The 16,856-nt window shown below is 54.1% G+C and overlaps 4 protein-coding genes across 7 annotated transcripts; 2 read left to right on the forward strand and 2 right to left on the reverse strand.

Annotated features, from left to right (window-relative positions):
• Positions 1-282: 282 nt before the first annotated feature.
• Positions 283-3,825, forward strand: FAM110D (family with sequence similarity 110 member D). Of its 2 annotated transcripts, XM_035308214.3 has the most exons (3): positions 283-330; positions 1,330-1,451; positions 2,383-3,825. In XM_035308214.3, the coding sequence occupies exon 3, from the start codon at positions 2,463-2,465 to the stop codon at positions 3,273-3,275; it is 813 nt and encodes a 270-aa protein (XP_035164105.1). In that variant the 5' UTR covers positions 283-330; positions 1,330-1,451; positions 2,383-2,462; the 3' UTR covers positions 3,276-3,825. The 2 variants fall into 2 exon arrangements, with proteins under 2 accessions (XP_035164105.1, XP_035164103.1); XM_035308212.3 differs by lacking the exon at positions 1,330-1,451.
• Positions 3,826-4,711: 886 nt separating this feature from the next.
• C7H1orf232 (chromosome 7 C1orf232 homolog) lies at positions 4,712-11,080 on the reverse strand. The gene is made up of 4 exons (XM_035308215.3): positions 8,988-11,080; positions 6,596-6,679; positions 6,387-6,484; positions 4,712-4,994 (listed from the first exon to the last, which is right to left on the reverse strand). The coding sequence occupies exons 1-4, from the start codon at positions 9,069-9,071 to the stop codon at positions 4,712-4,714; spliced, it is 549 nt and encodes a 182-aa protein (XP_035164106.1). The 5' UTR covers positions 9,072-11,080.
• Positions 10,508-11,466, forward strand: ZNF593 (zinc finger protein 593). The gene is made up of 3 exons (XM_009000693.4): positions 10,508-10,780; positions 11,014-11,076; positions 11,171-11,466. Exons 1-3 carry the CDS (start codon positions 10,593-10,595, stop codon positions 11,310-11,312), a joined length of 393 nt encoding a protein of 130 aa, XP_008998941.4. The 5' UTR covers positions 10,508-10,592; the 3' UTR covers positions 11,313-11,466.
• ZNF593OS (ZNF593 opposite strand) lies at positions 11,169-12,641 on the reverse strand. 3 transcript variants are annotated; one of them, XM_054258961.2, is made up of 4 exons: positions 12,566-12,641; positions 12,223-12,295; positions 11,772-11,948; positions 11,169-11,194 (listed from the first exon to the last, which is right to left on the reverse strand). In XM_054258961.2, the coding sequence occupies exons 2-3, from the start codon at positions 12,265-12,267 to the stop codon at positions 11,802-11,804; spliced, it is 192 nt and encodes a 63-aa protein (XP_054114936.1). In that variant the 5' UTR covers positions 12,268-12,295; positions 12,566-12,641; the 3' UTR covers positions 11,169-11,194; positions 11,772-11,801. The 3 variants fall into 3 exon arrangements, with proteins under 3 accessions (XP_054114936.1, XP_054114935.1, XP_054114934.1); XM_054258960.2 differs by lacking the exon at positions 12,566-12,641 and adding an exon at positions 12,417-12,534; XM_054258959.2 differs by lacking the exon at positions 12,566-12,641 and adding an exon at positions 12,376-12,440.
• Between the last annotated feature and the right edge of the window lie 4,215 nt (positions 12,642-16,856).

Raw genomic sequence — 16,856 nt, forward strand, 5'->3', positions numbered from 1 at the left:
TTTAGAGTCCTGGCTCTGCCCACACTCACAGTACCTCCCCAGCCAACCAGGTAGGGACTGTTTGACCATCTGTAAAATAAAGAGAGCTGGACTTGGTTCACAGGTCCTCATAGTGCAAAGACTGTGATCAGGAAGGAGTTAATGAGGCCAGGCTCTTCGTCAGGAAGGCAAGGGTTAATTTGGGGGGCGGGGAGGTGGAGGCTCTCTCTGCTTTTCCTGTGGAGAGCGAGGTTTGGCCACAACCAAAGTTACTTCTAGTCCCTGCTGTCCACTCCTGCCCTCAGTCTGGACCTGCCCAAGGACCCTTGCAATTACGCCTCCCACGCAGAGGTGAGTGCACCCTGAGCCCAGGGCTGGGTGGGAAGGAACCCAGGAACCTGAGGGCAGGGAGACTGGTGCCAAACTAGTGAGCCTAAAAGATGGCCCAGGCCCAGAGCCAAAGCCTTGGGCAGAGTTGGGAACACAAACTTCAGGACTGGGAGAAGGTGAGCAAGGGAACAGAGGGACCGGAGGGACAGAGGCCGCCTGCCAGGCTTCTAGGGTGGGATGTCTGAGGCCTGGCCTCCAGGCTAGCCTGGAAGGCAGGGAAGAGGCTGTGGATGACAAACTATTTTGGTCCTTGTGATTAAGGACTTTTTATAGTCTCGCTGCTCAGGGCTGGGGAGAAGAGGAGAGGATAGAGGGCACCCACGGGGTCAGACAAGCAGTGCTTTCCTGGGACCTTGGATTCTGACCCGCTGCCCAGGAGAATCCCTGAGAGACAGAGGGGGACACTGCCAGGCTCTCCTTGGTTCCCAGGCCTCAACTACCTTTGGGCAGACTGAATGATGGGCATGGGGTTGGGCTGGGCCTGGCAGGGTCTCTGCCGCAAGGCCTCTCGCAGACCCCCTCCCTGCTTCCGTGTCGAGTTCTGTTCCTTTGTTGTCCCCAGATCCAAAGTCCCTCAGCCTCTTGGACTTAGGGGGAGTAGGGGGAGATAGGGGTAGGGTCGGGTGTGCAGGGCCATGTGGGTGGCCCATTCTGTTACTGCCAAGAGAACTGTCAGCTCTTGATTTACAACCCCACAACCCCTCCTCGCCCCTTTCCTTGGTGAGGAAGGAGGTGGAGAAGGGTCAGGAGGTCTCAGGATAAAAAGGGGACAAGGACCCTGAGGGCAGAATTCTGGGAGGAGTGCAAGTTATTAGGATGAATTAGTGGAAGGAACTTTTTAGTGAGGCAAGGGGCTCATTTCTAACTGAAATTGCTTGGTTTTATAGCTGCAGGAATACACGCAAAATATCAGTGAGAAGGTTTTTGTTTTTTCCTTATTTTTTTTTTTTTTTTTTTGAGACGAAATCTTGCGCCATCACCCAGGCTGTAGTGCAGTGCTGTGATCTCGGCTCACTGCAGCCTCTGCCTCTCAGGTTCCAGCGATTCTCCTGCCTCAGCCTCCCAAGTAGCTGGGATTACAGGTGAGTGCCACCACGCCTGGTTAATTTTTGTATTTTTAGTGGAGACAGGGTTTTGCCATGTTGGCCAGGCTGGTCTGAAACTCCTGACCTAAGGTGATCCACCCGCCTCGGCCTCCCACAGTGCTGGGATTACAGGTGTGAGCCATTGCGCCAGGCCTCAGTGAGAAGTTCTGATAGGCAAGTGAGAGATCCAATCTGAACTGCAAGGCAAGAAACCTGTGTTCCAGTCCTGGCCCCTAACTCTCAACAGGACCCGAACAAGCCCCCCCTTCTCTCTAGGTCAGTTTCCTCCTCATGAAATGGAAATGCAAAGGTTAAACAAGGTGATGTTTACAGTTTGGCATTCTGAGATCCCCTTGGCAGGGGCAGAGTAGCTGGCAGTAGCTGATAGGGGCCTGGGGACCACTTCCCTCTCCTGCCCGGATGGCCCTGCTGGGCCTGGGAAGGGCGGTTGGCTGCAATTACTGGAGGCTCCTACCCTGTGGTTATATCCCTGACCTCGGCGTTTGGGGGCGGGGAGGGTGGACCCTGCTGGAGCCAGCCTGTGGCTGGGAGCCTCCTTGTCTTGTGCTCAAAGCTGCTGGGTTGGGAAGAGGTATTTTTTCCGGTTGAAGCCACTTTCAGGAATTGGGCCGGGACCAGCCGTTTCCTTTTCCAAGTGTCCTGCTTGCTGAGGCCTGCCTGCATGGCCTTGTGGCCAGACTGGGGCACCTTAAAAGGGACATATGTTTCTGAGTGGCAAGAGAGATCCCCACTCAATGTCTCTGAAAGACGGAGAAAGGGATGGCCTGAGCCTCTGCTCCCTGGACATGGGACCGGCTAACCTGGATGGGGAGAGGGATGGCTGACCGATCCCATACTGAGGAATGCCAGCAGAAGAGGAGCAGGGACAGTTCCTGCCCTTCCCCTGACCATTCCTCTCTCCCTGCAGGTCTGTGAGAGCCCAAGCCAATCGCTCTTGGCCCCGTGGCTGGCTGCTTATGAGGCACTGTCCTACCCAGCTCTGCTAAGATGCTCCTGACCCCTCCCTCCACTACGTCCAGAGGAAGGACCCCCAGCGCTGTGGAAAGGCTGGAAGCCGACAAAGCCAAGTATGTCAAGACGTACCAGGTGATAGCTAGGCGCCAGGAGCCAGCCCTGCGTGGGAGTCCCAGGCCGCTCACGCCGCACCCCTGCAACGAGCTGGGGCCCCCTGCATCGCCCAGGACGCCCAGGCCTGCCCGCCGCGGAAGCAGCAGGCGGCTGCCAAGGCCTGACTCCCTCATCTTTTACCGCCAGAAGCGGGACTGCAAAGCTTCGGTGAACAAAGAGAACGCCAAGGGCCAGGGGCTGGTGCGGCGTCTCTTTCTGGGTGCCCCGCGGGACGTTGCCCCGAGCAGCCCGGCCTCCACAGAGAGACCTGCAGCTTCGGGGGGTTGGGCCGCGCCACAGGATGCCCCGGAAGCGACGGGAAAGCGGGAGCTGTGCCCCACATGCTCGCTGCCCCTGTCGGAGAAGGAGCGCTTCTTCAACTACTGCGGCCTGGAGCGCGCGCTGGTGGAGGTTCTGGGCGCAGACCGCTTCTCCCCGCAGAGCTGGGGCGCCGAGGCCAGCCCACAGGCCGGAACTTCGCCGCCGCCCGGCTCCGGGGACGCCAGCGAGTGGGCGTCCAGCGACAGGGACGTGGACAGCCCGGACGGCGCGGGCGGCGGCGGCTCGGAGGCAGCGGGCTCGGCGCGGGACGGGCGCCCCCAGGTGTCGGTGGTCGAGCGCAACGCGCGCGTCATCCAGTGGCTGTACGGCTGCCAGCGTGCCCGCGGACCGCCGCGCGAGTCCGAGGTGTGACCGCTGCATCTCCGGAGCTGGCTCCGGGGGAGTGCGGAGCGCGGGGCTGGTTCCGGGCACGGACGGGGACACCCCGCTTCTGACACGATGGGTGCCTTTGCGCAATCCCTTCTCTTTGGAACTCAGTTTTGCGTCTGAACCTTGGGGAGGTGGGACAAGTTGCTGGCGAAGGCCCTTCCCTGAGCCCGCGGCGAAGGGGGAGGGAGGTGCTTCGTGGCCCCTGTGGAGGCCAGGTCTGGGGAGTCAGGACTCGGGTGGGAGATGAGCAAACCTGCTGAATACAGTTAAAATGTTATTTAAATGGGGATCTGAGGAAGGAGGCAACCCGGTTTTAACCCGGTGGTTAACCGCGCGGGTTTTGGAGTGTGGGTTCCGGACTGACTGTGTGACCCTGGGCAAGCACTTGACCTCTGAAGCAGCGGGACCCCTCGGTTATTAAGGAGGGAGGAGTAGGGGATACAAATATTTCAAAATAGTTGTAACGCGCATGGCAAAGTGCCCAGCATATAGAAGTGCTCAATAAACGATAACTGCTGTGGCTTCTACTGAATTAGTTCTAACACTGTTGTGATTTCCATCGGCCTCCAGGTCGACCCAAACCAGAGCTGGGAGCTGGGAATGGCGCGTTTCTGGAGCCTGAGGGGGCGTCTGCTCCAGAAATCTGGAGTACACCAGATCCTAAAAGGCCCCATTCCAGGACTTTTGCTGCCCGGATTGTGGTCACTGGGTATGAAGGGCTGAGATGTGGAGGATCCAACTTTTCGGACACGAAAAGAAGGGAAGCTTTTCTGCCAGCCCGCAGGCTCCTGCCACTGCCTCCCTTTCCCGCAAGGACACCCAAGGTCGCCTATTTATCACAGGTTCGCACCTCTGAGTCTTCGTTCATGCACCTCCTTCCTTTGCTTGGGTTGCTGTTCCTTTTCTTTCCACTCTTCCTTCTCGGAGATAACCTATATTCTCCAGGAAGCCTTCCTGAATGCCCCAGTCAGCCTCACCTGCTCTGAGCTCCCAAGTACAGCCCTATTTTTGTGCCTCAATTTGTCACCTTTTGTGAGACCTGCTGGTAGTCCGGGTTCTTTCGTTAGTCTCTGACCTTTGCCTAGTACAGGGACGGCGCACATAGCAGGGCCACAGGCACACTTTGTTGAATTAAATGAGGCTGGAGAGGGCGGTGGACGCAGTCCTCTGGAGCTTCCCAGCTTACTGGAAAGTTGTACCTTAAATGAAAAACCCATCCTGATATGCGGGCTGTCTTTGGTCATTTTCCCCTGTATATTTGGTAAGGCGAGGACCCATCCAGCTGGACCCCGCCCGAGGTCGCCCCCTCCAAAAGCAGCCTTTCTTGATGTCCGGACAAAAGCACGCAGTCACACAGACTGTCAGGCCAGGTATTTTATCAGAGATGGGAGCAGCGGGCGCTGGGTTCGGCCAGCTCGCTAGTCGCCCTTGGGCGTGGCCTTCACCCTCATCTCGGCCAGTTTGTGGGTGAGGAAGCCCCACTTGAAGCCGGCCACCGGCTCGGCCTCCTGCGACTCGGGGCGCTCGAAGGCCTCGTCCCCGGGTTCGGGGTCCGGCTCTGCGGTAGGCTCAGCGCCGCGCAGCATGGACGCAGCCGCCGCTTGCTGCTGCTGCCACCTGCTGGCGAACGTGTCCCAGAAGCCCGGGCCTCGCGCCTCCGCCGCCGCCGCAGCCTGCGAGGGGGGTCGTGCCGCCAGAGGGCTGCGAAAGAGGGTCGCGGTCAGGGAAGCCGCCGAGCGGTCCCGAGGAGAACATCGGAGAGGAGGCGGGGCCGAGGGACGAGTTTAGTGGGGCCGGGGGAGCCCAGATGGACTCAGGAGCTCTGGTGAGGCGCGGGGTCAGAAGACTAAGGGGGACCCGGTCGAAGGGCGGGTCAGAGTCTGGAGGCAAGGGGAGGGCTCAGAGGCCCTGGGAAAGGGGACTGGGGTGGGACAGGGTCAGGGGATTAGGCGAGGGGTGTGGCGGGAGGGGACAGTCGTCGGGATCCCTGGGGAGAGAATGAGGTCAGGGGTTCAGGCGAGGCTCGAGGAGGGACGCTGGAGGCGCGCACAGGTCTGGGAAGCTGGAAGTATCCCTGGAAGAGCAGGTGGAAGCGGGAGGGGCTATTTAGATACCACCCGAGGGATGCCTTAGGGAAAAGAGGCAGGGCACGGACAGGGCACGGTCCTAGGATTGAGGAAAAGGGGGACTAGGGACACAGGAGAAAGGTGGAGCGACAGGAAGGCCTAAGTGAGAGGCTTAGGAAAGAGCAAGGGGACTCAAGAGAGGTGGGGAGATGCGGGGGGACTACAGTCAAGGAGAGGTGATGACGCTTGAAGCTGAAGCTGAGTCCGGGAAGTTCCTTAGGGAACTGCGGATGGGTATGTGGGGGGAGGAGAATGGAAACCTGGGGGCAGGAGAGATGAATGGGTCATGGGGACCCTAGGAGAAAAGCATAGGGTCAAGGGTTAGAGGGGGATGTGACCAGGATGGCGGAAAAGGCAGAAATGGAGAGTGTGCCAGAGAGAGAGCCAGGAGGGAGACTGAGGTCCCAGGTCCTACCCCCTAATCCTCGGCATCAAAGACCTTCTAAGGACCTTCTAAGATAGTGGTTCCCAAAGTGGGTGCTGCGGGGTCCTGGGGCGGGGAGCCTGCTGAAAACAGCTAGATCCCCAGGGCCCTGCCACACCTGCCGAATCGGAGTCTCTGAAGGAGGTCCAGGAATATGTTTGTCACCTGCTTCCTTGGAGGGTAAGGGCTTAGACAGTATTTGGGAACCTTTGATCTGGATCACCTTCTGTTGAAGACACCTAAAGCTATTCTCCGTTCTTGGATTTTAGAGAGATGGCGCCTCCCAAGTGGATGGGTTGAGAGAGCCCATAAATACCTTGTAGCACCTAAATCCCAACAGCTGGTCAATTCCTCCTGAGATTTACCCTAATCTCCCAGATATGCTGATTTGGCCTGTTTCCTCCTGAGAGAAACAGAAACAGCCTGGGGCTGCCCCTTCTCAGCCCTCTGTGGTTAGAAAGACAAACTAACCAGAAGGAAAGGACCAGGCAGAGGGGGACCGCAGGCCCCTTCCAGAACCACCCCAAACACACACGCACATACTGGTCAGCACAAGGCTCCGGCGGCAGCAGCTTATCCTCATCTTCTTTGTTAAACAGAGACGACATTGTCAGCCAGCCTTTCACCCCGACCCCCTGAACCTGGGAAGCGGAATGGGAGTCAGGAAAGGGCCCCAGCACAACCTTCCAGGACTCCAGAGAAGCCTCTGCCAGGCTGCCTAGGGTTGGCATGGAAGAAGAGAGAAGACTCACCCGGCGGGCCAGCTGTGACATGGGATTGAAGGTCTCCTCCATTGGCTCTGCCATCTCAGACTCCACTAATGCTGGGTTCTCCCTCTGGGACACAAGACCCCCACACAGCATGAGAGAGGCTGCAGAGAAGTGTGATCTCCCTCCCTCACTGCTATCCTAGTTCACACAGACCAGGTACTCCAAACCCCACAGAACTAAACACACCTATACACCCCACACTCCACAAGAGCACACAGGAATGCATACAGGTATACCTGTAGAGTAAATCCCTGCAGACACCATTTTTTTTCTTTTTCTTTTCTTTGTTTTTATTTATTTTTTTTTTTGTGAGACAGAGTCTTGCTCTGTTACTCAGGCCAGAGTGCCGTGGAGTGCAGTGGCACAATCTCGGCTCACTGCAACCTCTGCCTCCTGGATTCAAGAGTTTATCCTGCCAGCCTCCTGCATATCTGAGACTGCAGGCACCCCCCACCATGCCTGGCTAATTTTTGTATTTTTGGTAGAAATGGGGTTTCACCATGTTGGCCAGGCTGGTCTTGAATTCCTGGCTTCAAGTGATCTGCCCACCTTGGCCTCCCAAAGTGCTGGGATTACAGGTGTGAGCCACCACGGCCAGGCTGCAAACACCCTTGAGCACACATACCTGCCCACCACAGACACACTCATACACACCCAAAAGCACATGGACATGGGCATGCACTCTGATGTAGACACACACCTGCACATGAGCATGCCTGTACATAGACATATGTATTTCAGGTACCTATACAAGGACACACAGTTATACCATTTACACCTGTGCACTTATACAACCACAGACAGCCCATCTGCAATACACAAAACCTCGCCACCCAAATACAGATACCAAAACACACATACCATACAAACATAACACCTGCAAATGTCTACACAGAGGCATGCAGGCATAGACTGCTGCCCAAAATGTTCATACCTGCACATACACCTTCACTGGGGTTCCACCCAGACACTGATCACACCACTTACCCACAGACACTTCTGCACAAGCCCAGCCTTGGACACCAACCTCTCCAGACATTCAAGAATTCAAACCATTCTCTACCCTCTGGACCAATTCCTGCCACTGCCACATTTTGTGATTGTGTGACTGCCACTTATCAGAGCCTCAGATATAAGACTGTCCCTGGTTTCAGAAGCTTTGCTGCTGCTGTTGTTTTGAGACAAGGTCTCGCCTGTCGCACAGGCTGTAGTGCAATGGAGCCTCCACCTCCCTGGGCTCAAGCAATCCGACCACCTCAGCCACCTGAGTAGCTGGGACTACAGGTGTGTGCCACCATGATATCTAATTCTTTTTTTTTTTTTTTTTTTTTTTTTTTTTTTGTAGAGGGTTTCACTACATCATCCATGCTGGTCTTGAAATCCTGGGCTCAAGTGATTCTTCTGCCTCAGCCTCCCGACTAGATAGGATTATAGGTGCCCACCACCACACCCAGCTAATTTTTGTATTTTTAGTAGAGGCGGGGTTTCGCCATGTTAGCCAGCCTGGTCTTAAACTCCTGATCTCAGGTGATCTACCTGCCTTGGCCTCCCAAAGTGCTAGGATTGCAGGCATGAGCTACTGCACCTGGCCTGTTTTGGGGTTTGTTTGTTTTTTTTTTTTTGAGACAAAGTTTCGCTCTGTCACCCAGGCTGGAGTGCAATGGCACAATCTGGGCTCACTGCAACATCTGCCTCCCAGGTTCAAGTGATTCTCCCAAGTAGCTGGGATTACAGGTGCATACCGCCACACCCAGCTACTTTTTTTGTATTTTAGTAGAGACGGAGTTTCGACATGTTGCCCAGGCTGGTCTTGAACTCCTGAGCTCAGGCAATACACCTGACTTGGCCTCCCAAAGTGCTGGGATTACAGGCATGAGCCACCGTGCCTGGCCTGGCCTGTTTGTTTTTTAATGTCAGAACAAAGCATGGTCTCAGTATGGCTTTCATCTGATGCTGCTACAGTGGCCTTTCTAGTACAGGTGCCGCTCCCCGTACCTCTAGTAACAGGGGACTCACTACATCACTCCCAATTCTGCTCCCATTAGAAAGTTGTGTCCAGCTAACTTTCTAATGGGAGCAGAATTCATGTGCCTACTGTCCACTTGTCCTAGAAGAATCTCTTCCATGTGGCAGCCTCGAGATCTTTGGAGACAGCAGCCACTCCTCCCACGGTCCCCAGGTCTTTTCTTCTTCCTCAGTTTTCCTGAATGTCCTGGCTTTCTGATGCTGCACCATGCTTTTTACCATCCCTGAATGTGACGTCTGCACAAATGTGCCCCCCAACCTCCTAGCCTATTCTGTGCCCCACTTCATACCACTCATTCCTACTGCCCCTCTGCACATGCTCCATGCAGCATGCATGGATGGCACCTACCTCATCTGCCAGGTCTTCCTCAGATTCCCCACTCAGGGTCTGTAGCACTTTGGACTTGTAGGTTTTCCAGAAGGCCTGGTTCATGGCTGCAGGGGGAAGAGGCCTGGCATCCAGGCACAGGAAGGTGGTGGCTCAATGGATACCAGTGAGTCTGGCTCCAGAAACTTGGTGAGGCCAAGAGCCTGTCCGAGGGATCTGGTGACTTCATTAAAGATGCACCAGCCTCCCCACTGGCACAGTGCCCAGGAAATGAACCTGATCCAAAGGAGTTGGTGGGGGGGTGGGAGATGGAACAGGCTTCCACCATCTTATCCCGTTGTCTTGACCCATATTGGCCAAGAATAATGTCTCTAGACAGGCCTTCTCTATCTCTCTGTCTCTAGGGAGGCCTTCTTTTGGGTCTAGAAGTATTTGAGGTTGTCCATCTCTTAGCATGCATGTCTCCAGAAAAATCTTCTTCCATTCACAAAATCCTGAGGAATGGGACACACACTGGAGCCCTGGTGACTATGGTCATACCAGTTGTGTCCTCAGCTGGGCTCCATCCTGTGTCCCTACTCAGCCTCAATGAGCTGGAGTGGAAGGTCCTCAGGCCCCCAGTGGGCACCTTGGGCTTACATTTCACTTCTTTGTCTGGGCTGGAAACTGATTCCTCTCCCCAGGGATGCACGTGCCTGTCTCCTTGTTTCCTGGCAACAGATTCCAAAGAGCTGGAGTCCCTGAATTATTGCTAAGCTCCTCTGGCCCCTTCCAGCTGAGTTGGCTCTGGCCAGCCTGGGAGGCACCAGGCTCCTATGAACAGGGAAAGGCCCTCTAGGCTTCTGCCCACTCTGAGTATGCAGCACCTGGGCCTTTGCTGCCAGCCCACCTCTGGGAGCCCAGGACTTAGAAAAAGGAGGCAAAGATGGAGAGGTCTTTTTATGAGTACTTGTGAGAAGAACTGAGCCCTCTGGAGTCTGGATGCCTGGAGTCTGCAGTCTCTGGGGAGGAATACCCTTCACAGAGTTGGCTGAGGGCAGAGAGGGAGGATGGACACTCAAGAGATAACTGGGGACCAGGGAGAAGTGGTGAGGGCTTTTTCAGGGACTGGAGATATCTCGGGAAGCCCTGTTAGGGTTGGGATTCCAAACTCATTAATTCTGTCATATATTGATTTATTCACGACACAGACATTTATCAGTGCTTTCCAGAGATAAAGCATCCCACCCCCACCGCAGAGTCCGAGGTCTGGGAACCAGGAAGGGATGACAGGGGTAGAGGTTGGCACTGAGACTTGTTGGGCCAGGCCAGGGATAGCAAGGCAGCTAGACGGCCCCGAAACCCCCAGACGCACGCACCACCCGCGCCTCCCCAGCGAGAACCCACGTGGCCATGCCCTTCAGTGGGCATACTTTTGGGGCCCCGTCCTGAGCGCGGTCACTGACGTCGACGGCCGCCTGGGGGCGCTCGAGCCGTTGGCCGAGCGAGTGACGTCATCTATCGGAGGCGGTCGGGCCGAGCCTCCCTCGCCCCCCGGCGTCGCCAGATGTCGCTGGGCGACCCGGAAGCGCCCGCACGTGTATTCCGTGCTCTGCTCCTGGCCCTTTTGCCGGGCTGTTACTGGCCATGGGTCGCTCCCGCCGGACAGGCGCGCACCGAGCGCACTCCCTAGCCCGGCAGATGAAAGCGAAGCGGCGGCGGCCGGACCTGGATGAGATTCATCGCGAGCTGCGGCAGCAGGGACCTGCACCGCCCCAGGCCGAGCCGGACCCCGACCTGCCAGGGGGCGGCCTGCACCGCTGTCTGGCCTGCACGTTAGTACCGGCCGAGCCCGGCCTAGGGCGGAGGAAGGTCCGAGGTACCGGCCGGGAAATGTGAAGTTCGAGCCCCGGGCGGCGCGGAGTCTTCTCTCTTGGGACCCTTGGTTCCTCCCGCTTCCGGATCCTCAGACTCAGATCCTGGTGTCAGGGACAAGCTAGGGCTAGGGAGATAGATGTACTTGGTAGACATCACCTCCTCACTCTCCTTCTCACTTTCCTCCCTACAGGAGGTACTTCGTCGATTCCGCCAACCTGAAGACGCACTTCCGATCCAAAGACCACAAGAAAAGGTATGAAGGAGTGAGGAGAGGATTGATGGATGGGTGCTCAGCAGATAGGGGTCGCACCTGGTCAGCTCCCAACTCCTATTCTTTTTTCTGCCAGGCTGAAGCAGCTGAGCGTCGAGCCCTACAGTCAGGAAGAGGCCGAGAGGGCAGCGGGTATGGGATCCTATGTGTCCCCCAGGCGGCTCGCAGTGCCCACAGAAGTGTCCACCGAGGTCCCTGAGATGGACACTTCTATCTGACATGGCCTGAGGATGCAGGGCAAAGGAGTTGCTCATGGACAGTGACGAAAGGACTAGGCTGGGAGGGGGTGTGCCAGCCCCTTTTGGCCCTGGGTTTGTGAAGCGGACGGCCTCTTCTGGGTGCCCTGCCCCCAATAAAGGAACTGGACAAAGAGAGCTTGCCTCCAGTTCTCTAACTTCCAGGCCACCGTCCCAAACTCCTGCCCTCGAATGGTTTCTTTACTACTTTCTGTGCACCAGACCTAGGGTATCTACCCTCTGCTTGGTCTATCTTTGGATCCTGCATCCCTGCCTTCCCTCTGAGGGCCTAGCATCTGAACTGGAACACCCAGATGGAGCCCTGATACAGTGTGGGGTGGCAGGAGTGGGATCAGATTACTCTGTCCTGCTTCCGACATAGAATGATCCCCAGAAAAGAAGCAGGCTTCTGAGATTGCAGCCCCCTCCCGAGTCACCTACCTCCAGCGTCCAGGTGAGAGTCTCTCTTTGTTATGGGTTCCGTGGCAGCCGCCGCTGCCCTGCCATCTTCCAGACCGCATAGCAGGAGCCACCCAGCCCGAGGACAGCTAGCACTGTAGCCACAACCCCAGCCAGTGGACTCCGGGGCTCTGCCTTCAGCTCACCAGCTATCTGCATCTGGAGGTACACAGCCTGAGGGATCAGTTGAGACTTCCAGGAAGGTGGGGAGTGGGAAGGGGATGAGTAGGTGCAGCTGGGGGAAGGAGACATGGACGCCAGTGCTGCCCCAGGGAGATTCCACCCCAATCCCTTTCGCTTCACTGCCCATCTGGGCCTCTGCTGCTCAGGCGGCGGGGAACGTGACAGCTTGGCTGTTGGGGGTGTCAACCCAGCTATGGTAGAGGGAAGAAGGGGTCAGTCATGCCAAAAGCCAATGATTAAGGGTACTTACCTGTAGCACCCGGAAGTAACCAGGGGTCAGGCGTCGAAATCGCATGGTGATCAGCACTGGTCTCCCTGGCGGCCTGTAGGGTGGGAGAGGATGTGAAGACCAGCGATCTCCATGATACCAAGAAATGGAAACTAGGGAAGAGGGGTCTCTGACCTTCTATATGCGCAAGACCCAAGCCCTCAGAGGATGCTCACCCGCGCCTTCTGCCCAGGTCTGCCGGGGGGGCGGGGCAACTGGACCTTTAAATCTGGTCCCTTCCCCCACTGCCTACCATCCTGCCAGTCTTAGGAGCAGCTGTCAAAAGAGATCAGCATCAGGCCTGAGCAGCACCTCCCCCACTCACCGAGGAGGCCGGTCCGGGTAGGCAGGAGAGGCCTTGGCTGGCAGTGCTCAGAAGTCCCAAGCCTGGACCATGTACTGGGCAGGCCTCCCTCAGCCCTGGTCTGGGCACCATCCCTGCGGCGGATGATTGGATACCACCAATCAGCATTATCGAAGGAGGGGGAGGGTGCCTTTATTAGCTCCTCACTATAGTATGCCTTTTCCACTTGATTTCTGTCAGATCAACCACATCTACCTCGAGGGAGGGCACATTTAGCCTGTTTCTTCAAGACAGTTTCTGCAGGGACTTCCCTGCCCTCAGCTTGGGAACAATAATAAAAGCATATCTGCATATACCAATTAAGAAAGTTGTCCATGACACATTAAAAATAGTAGTCATTGCTCTAAGCACTTTACTTGTATTATTTAATTTGGTATTGATTATCCCTTAAATGAAAAAGTATGGTGGGGCAGCACTTTGGGAGGCTGAGGCAGGCAGATTGCCTGAGCCCAGCAGTTTGAGACTAGCCTGGGCAACATGGGAAATCTCATCTCTACCAAAAAAAAAAAAAAAGCCAACAAAACAGAAACAAAAATTAGCCAGGCATGGTGGTGTATTCCTGTAGTCCCAGCTACTTGGGAGGCTGAGGTGGGAGGATTGCTTGAGCCCAGGAGACAGAGGCTGCAACGAGCTGAGGTCTCGCCATTGCACTCCAGCCTGGGCGACAGTCTCGATAAAGAAAAAAAGAAAAAGTACAATTTGCAGAATAGTATGTAGACTATCTGCAGATACAGAAAATAAAAGAATATCCCAAATTTAGCGAAGACCCCCACTGGGGAACATGATAGAGACACATTGGGGAAAGCACACGTCCTCCTTTCATTTGATCTATCACCTTTGAAATGTATATAGCAAATACGTAGAACTTCATATTCATAAAGCCTTTAAAATAGGCCAGGCATAGTGGCTCACATCTGTTATCTCAGCACTTTGGGAGGCGGAGGCAGTCAGATCACTTAAGGTCAGGAGTTCAAGACCAGCCTGGCCAACATGGCAAAACTGTCTCTACTAAAAATACAAAAATTAGCCAGGTGTGGTGGCACGCACTTGTAATCCTAGCTACTCGGGAGACTAAGGCATGAGAATCACTTGAACCTGGGAGGCAAAGGTTACAGTAAGCGAAGACTGCGCCACTGCACTCCAGCCTGGGCAAGAGAGCAAGACTCTGTCAAGAAACAAAACCCTTTCAAATAGAAGCTGCCAGCCAGGCAGGTGGGTGGATCGCTTGAGGTCAGGAGTTCAAAACCAGCCTGGCCAACATGGTGAAACCCTGTCTCTACTAAAAATACAAAATTAGCCAGGTGTGGTGGTGCACATCTGTAATCCCAGCTACTCAGGAGGCTGAGACAGGAAATTCACTTGAACCCGGGAAGTGGAGGTTACAGTGAGTTGAGATTGCGTCATTGCATTCCAGCCTGAGCAACAAGAGCAAAACTCCATCTCGAAAAAATAAAATAAATAAAATAGAAGCTGCCATTTATTGTGTCCCTAACTGTCTAGCCCTGGCAGGTGCTGGGAGCATAGAGTAAAGGCACTGCTGTTGAGGGAGGAAAGGGGCTGGTTCTCACCTCTGGTGCCAGCTCAGGAAAGGTATTTGATGAAATCAAGATCTGTCTACTGAACACTGTGATAAAGGCTCTCAGAATTTATTGGACTTCCCTGGAGTGCCACAGGGAGGCTGCTATATGAAGAGGCAAAAATATTAGAAGAGGATGCAGCTCAGAGTGTTCAGGGGACACAGACTCGAAGCAAAGGACAAAGCTGGAGATGGGTGGGGCATTTTGCAAATTTGAAGTCAACTGGCTCACAACATGAAAGAGGCTGTTAACACCAAGTGTGAAGGGATAGCAGCACCAGATCTGGCCAAGTTCAGAGAAGCTGGGGCTCTTAATTTGCATGTGAAATTATTAAATGATGACAACACACATATACTACATGGGCCAACCATGGGTGAAATTCAGACTTTGGATCTCTGGGTTACAGGTAAGGTTATGATAGGCCTTGAAGGCTGGCATGCTGCAGAAATTCTGAAGTAGGTGATACAGTCAGCTCCTCCCCACAGAATTAAAGCAACAATAACTCATATCGACCCCATGATACAGATTTCAAAGTACTTAACATCATCACAGCTCTAAGGTCTAGGAATCTCCTTACAGAGAGGAAGAAACAGATTCAGAAAGGTGTAGAAGTTGGGCCAAGTCACATAGCAATTGAGTGAAACTGATTTTATCGATTATAAAGCCCTGGGAGTCCCCTGACCTAAGATGACATTGATGGAAATGAACATTTAGTATGTGTCAGACATTTTTCTAAGATGAAAGCTCTTACTCTGGGGTTCAGAATTCAGGGGATCTGCCGGGTGCAATGCCTCATGCCTGTAATTCCAGCACTTTGGGAGGCTGAGGCAGGTGGATCACCTGAGGTCAAGAATTTGAGACCGGCCTGACCAACATGGTGAAACCCCGTGTCTACTACAAATACAAAAATTAGCTGGGCATAGTGGTGGGCACCTGTAATCCCAGCTGCTGGGGAGGCTGAGGCAGGAGAATCGCTTGAACCTGAGAGGCAGAGGTTGCAGTGAGTCAAGAGCGTGCCATTGCGTTCCAGCCTGAGTGACAGAGTGAAACTCGGTCTCAAAAACAAAACAAAACAGAATTCAGGGGATCCATAAACTTGGACGGGAAAAAAAATTATATATTTGTTTTCACTAACCTCTAACGAAAATTTATGATTTCCTTCTACATGGATTGAAGTAGCAGTATTTTTGGCTTAGTCACCAATAGAAATCACAGGTATTTTCATATCAAATTGCAAATATCTCAAAATATTTATGCTGGTAATGATTTCTAAATCACAGTAGTTAAACCACCACTAAATTGTATGTGAGCTCCTTCTGTTTCCGATGCTCCTATGATGTAGCCGCCATTAACTGGGCACCTCCGGGCCTAGCAGTGGTTCAGTGACCAAAGGGTGAATCTGCCTGTTTTCGACAGGGCTTCTCCACTCTTCTGCATTCCCTGTCATTAGTTGTTTGCTGATCAGTATGTAAGAGGAGATGAGTCAAAAATCACCCCACAGTTGGTTGACAACACACTGTGGTCATTAAAAAAGGAAAATTTAACTTTTGGCCAGTCTCGTTAATGTTAATGAACATATTATAATATCATAAATTTGTGGTTTTATTTTTTTGAGGTGGGGGGGTCCTGCTATGTTGCCCAGGGTGGCTTTGAACCCCTGGGTTCAAGCGATACTCCCCACCTCAGCCTCTCGAGTAGCTGGGACATCGGTTGGGTACCAGTGCTCCCCACCTCCAAATTTGTTTTTAAATATAGTTTTGATAATTGTTCTCATTACAATCCTAAGCATTTTGTTTTGTGTCTTTATTTATTTATTTATGATACAGAGTTGTGCTCTGTTTCCCAGACTGGAACGCAGTGGCACAATCCTGGCTCTCTACAACCTCCACTTCCCAGGTTCCAGTGATTCTCCTGCCTCAGCCTCCCGAGTAGCTGGGATTACAGGCGCATGCCACGACATCTAGCAAAGTTTTTGTATTTTTAGTAGAGACAGGGTTTCACCACGTTGGCCAGGCTGGTCTTGAACTCCTGATCTCAAGTGATCCATCTGCCTCAACCTCCCAAAGTGCTGGGATTACAGGCATGAGCCACAACAACTGACCTGTTTTATGCTTTTATAAGCAGCTATTCTGAGAAAGCATTCATGGGCCTCACTAGATGCCAGAGTCCATAATGCAAAATAAAAGGGAGGCCAAACAGCCCAGTTCTAAAAGTTTTCGAGCTATCACTCAAATACTGTGTGCATAGCTGCCCTTTGAAGTAGGCTCTGTTTTATCTGTTTTACAGACCTAGAAACTGAGGCACAGAAGTGAGGGTCAGCCCCAGTTCACGCAGCTAATAAGAGCTGGCCTATGCACCCAGGGACCTGGCCCCTTACCTCTGTGCTTTGCTACTGAGCTTACCGCTCCTCTTGTGGCTTTTTCTTGAGGAGCCGAAGGGTGTGGGCCCTACCCCAAGATCTGAGGCCAGTGGCACTGCCCCCTAGCCGGGGCGAGATGACAAAGCCCTGGGATGACTGAAGGGCGGGGAAGGAGGCAGATGGGCGTGGGCCAATGGCTGTTGCAGCGCCTCACCTGGCCGTCTCTGTGGGCCCAGGTATGCAGTAAGCTCCGCCCTGGACCCAGCCCAGCCCCTCCCCAGGCCTGGGCTCTGGGAGCGGAAATTCCGGCGCCAGC

Source organism: Callithrix jacchus, chromosome 7 (assembly GCF_049354715.1).
Source record: "Callithrix jacchus isolate 240 chromosome 7, calJac240_pri, whole genome shotgun sequence".
NCBI lineage: Eukaryota > Metazoa > Chordata > Mammalia > Primates > Cebidae > Callithrix > Callithrix jacchus.

What these genes read in the sequence shown, in the direction of transcription:
- FAM110D (XM_035308214.3), top strand. Translation starts at nt 2,463, where the DNA reads ATGCTCCTGACCCCTCCCTCCACTACGTCCAGAGGAAGGACCCCCAGC.
- C7H1orf232 (XM_035308215.3), bottom strand. Translation starts at nt 9,071, where the DNA reads ATGAACCAGGCCTTCTGGAAAACCTACAAGTCCAAAGTGCTACAGACC. An exon ending in AGGAAGACCTGGCAGATGAG is followed by an intron (nt 6,680 to 8,987) that starts GTAGGTGCCATC and finishes CTTGTGTCCCAG; the next exon opens with AGGGAGAACCCAGCATTAGT. An exon ending in CCGGAGCCTTGTGCTGACCA is followed by an intron (nt 4,995 to 6,386) that starts GTATGTGCGTGT and finishes CCTCTTTCGCAG; the next exon opens with CCCTCTGGCGGCACGACCCC.
- ZNF593 (XM_009000693.4), top strand. Translation starts at nt 10,593, where the DNA reads ATGGGTCGCTCCCGCCGGACAGGCGCGCACCGAGCGCACTCCCTAGCC. An exon ending in CACCGCTGTCTGGCCTGCAC is followed by an intron (nt 10,781 to 11,013) that starts GTTAGTACCGGC and finishes TCCTCCCTACAG; the next exon opens with GAGGTACTTCGTCGATTCCG. An exon ending in TCCAAAGACCACAAGAAAAG is followed by an intron (nt 11,077 to 11,170) that starts GTATGAAGGAGT and finishes TTTTTCTGCCAG; the next exon opens with GCTGAAGCAGCTGAGCGTCG.
- ZNF593OS (XM_054258961.2), bottom strand. Translation starts at nt 12,267, where the DNA reads ATGCGATTTCGACGCCTGACCCCTGGTTACTTCCGGGTGCTACAG. An exon ending in GTTACTTCCGGGTGCTACAG is followed by an intron (nt 11,949 to 12,222) that starts GTAAGTACCCTT and finishes GTGTACCTCCAG; the next exon opens with ATGCAGATAGCTGGTGAGCT.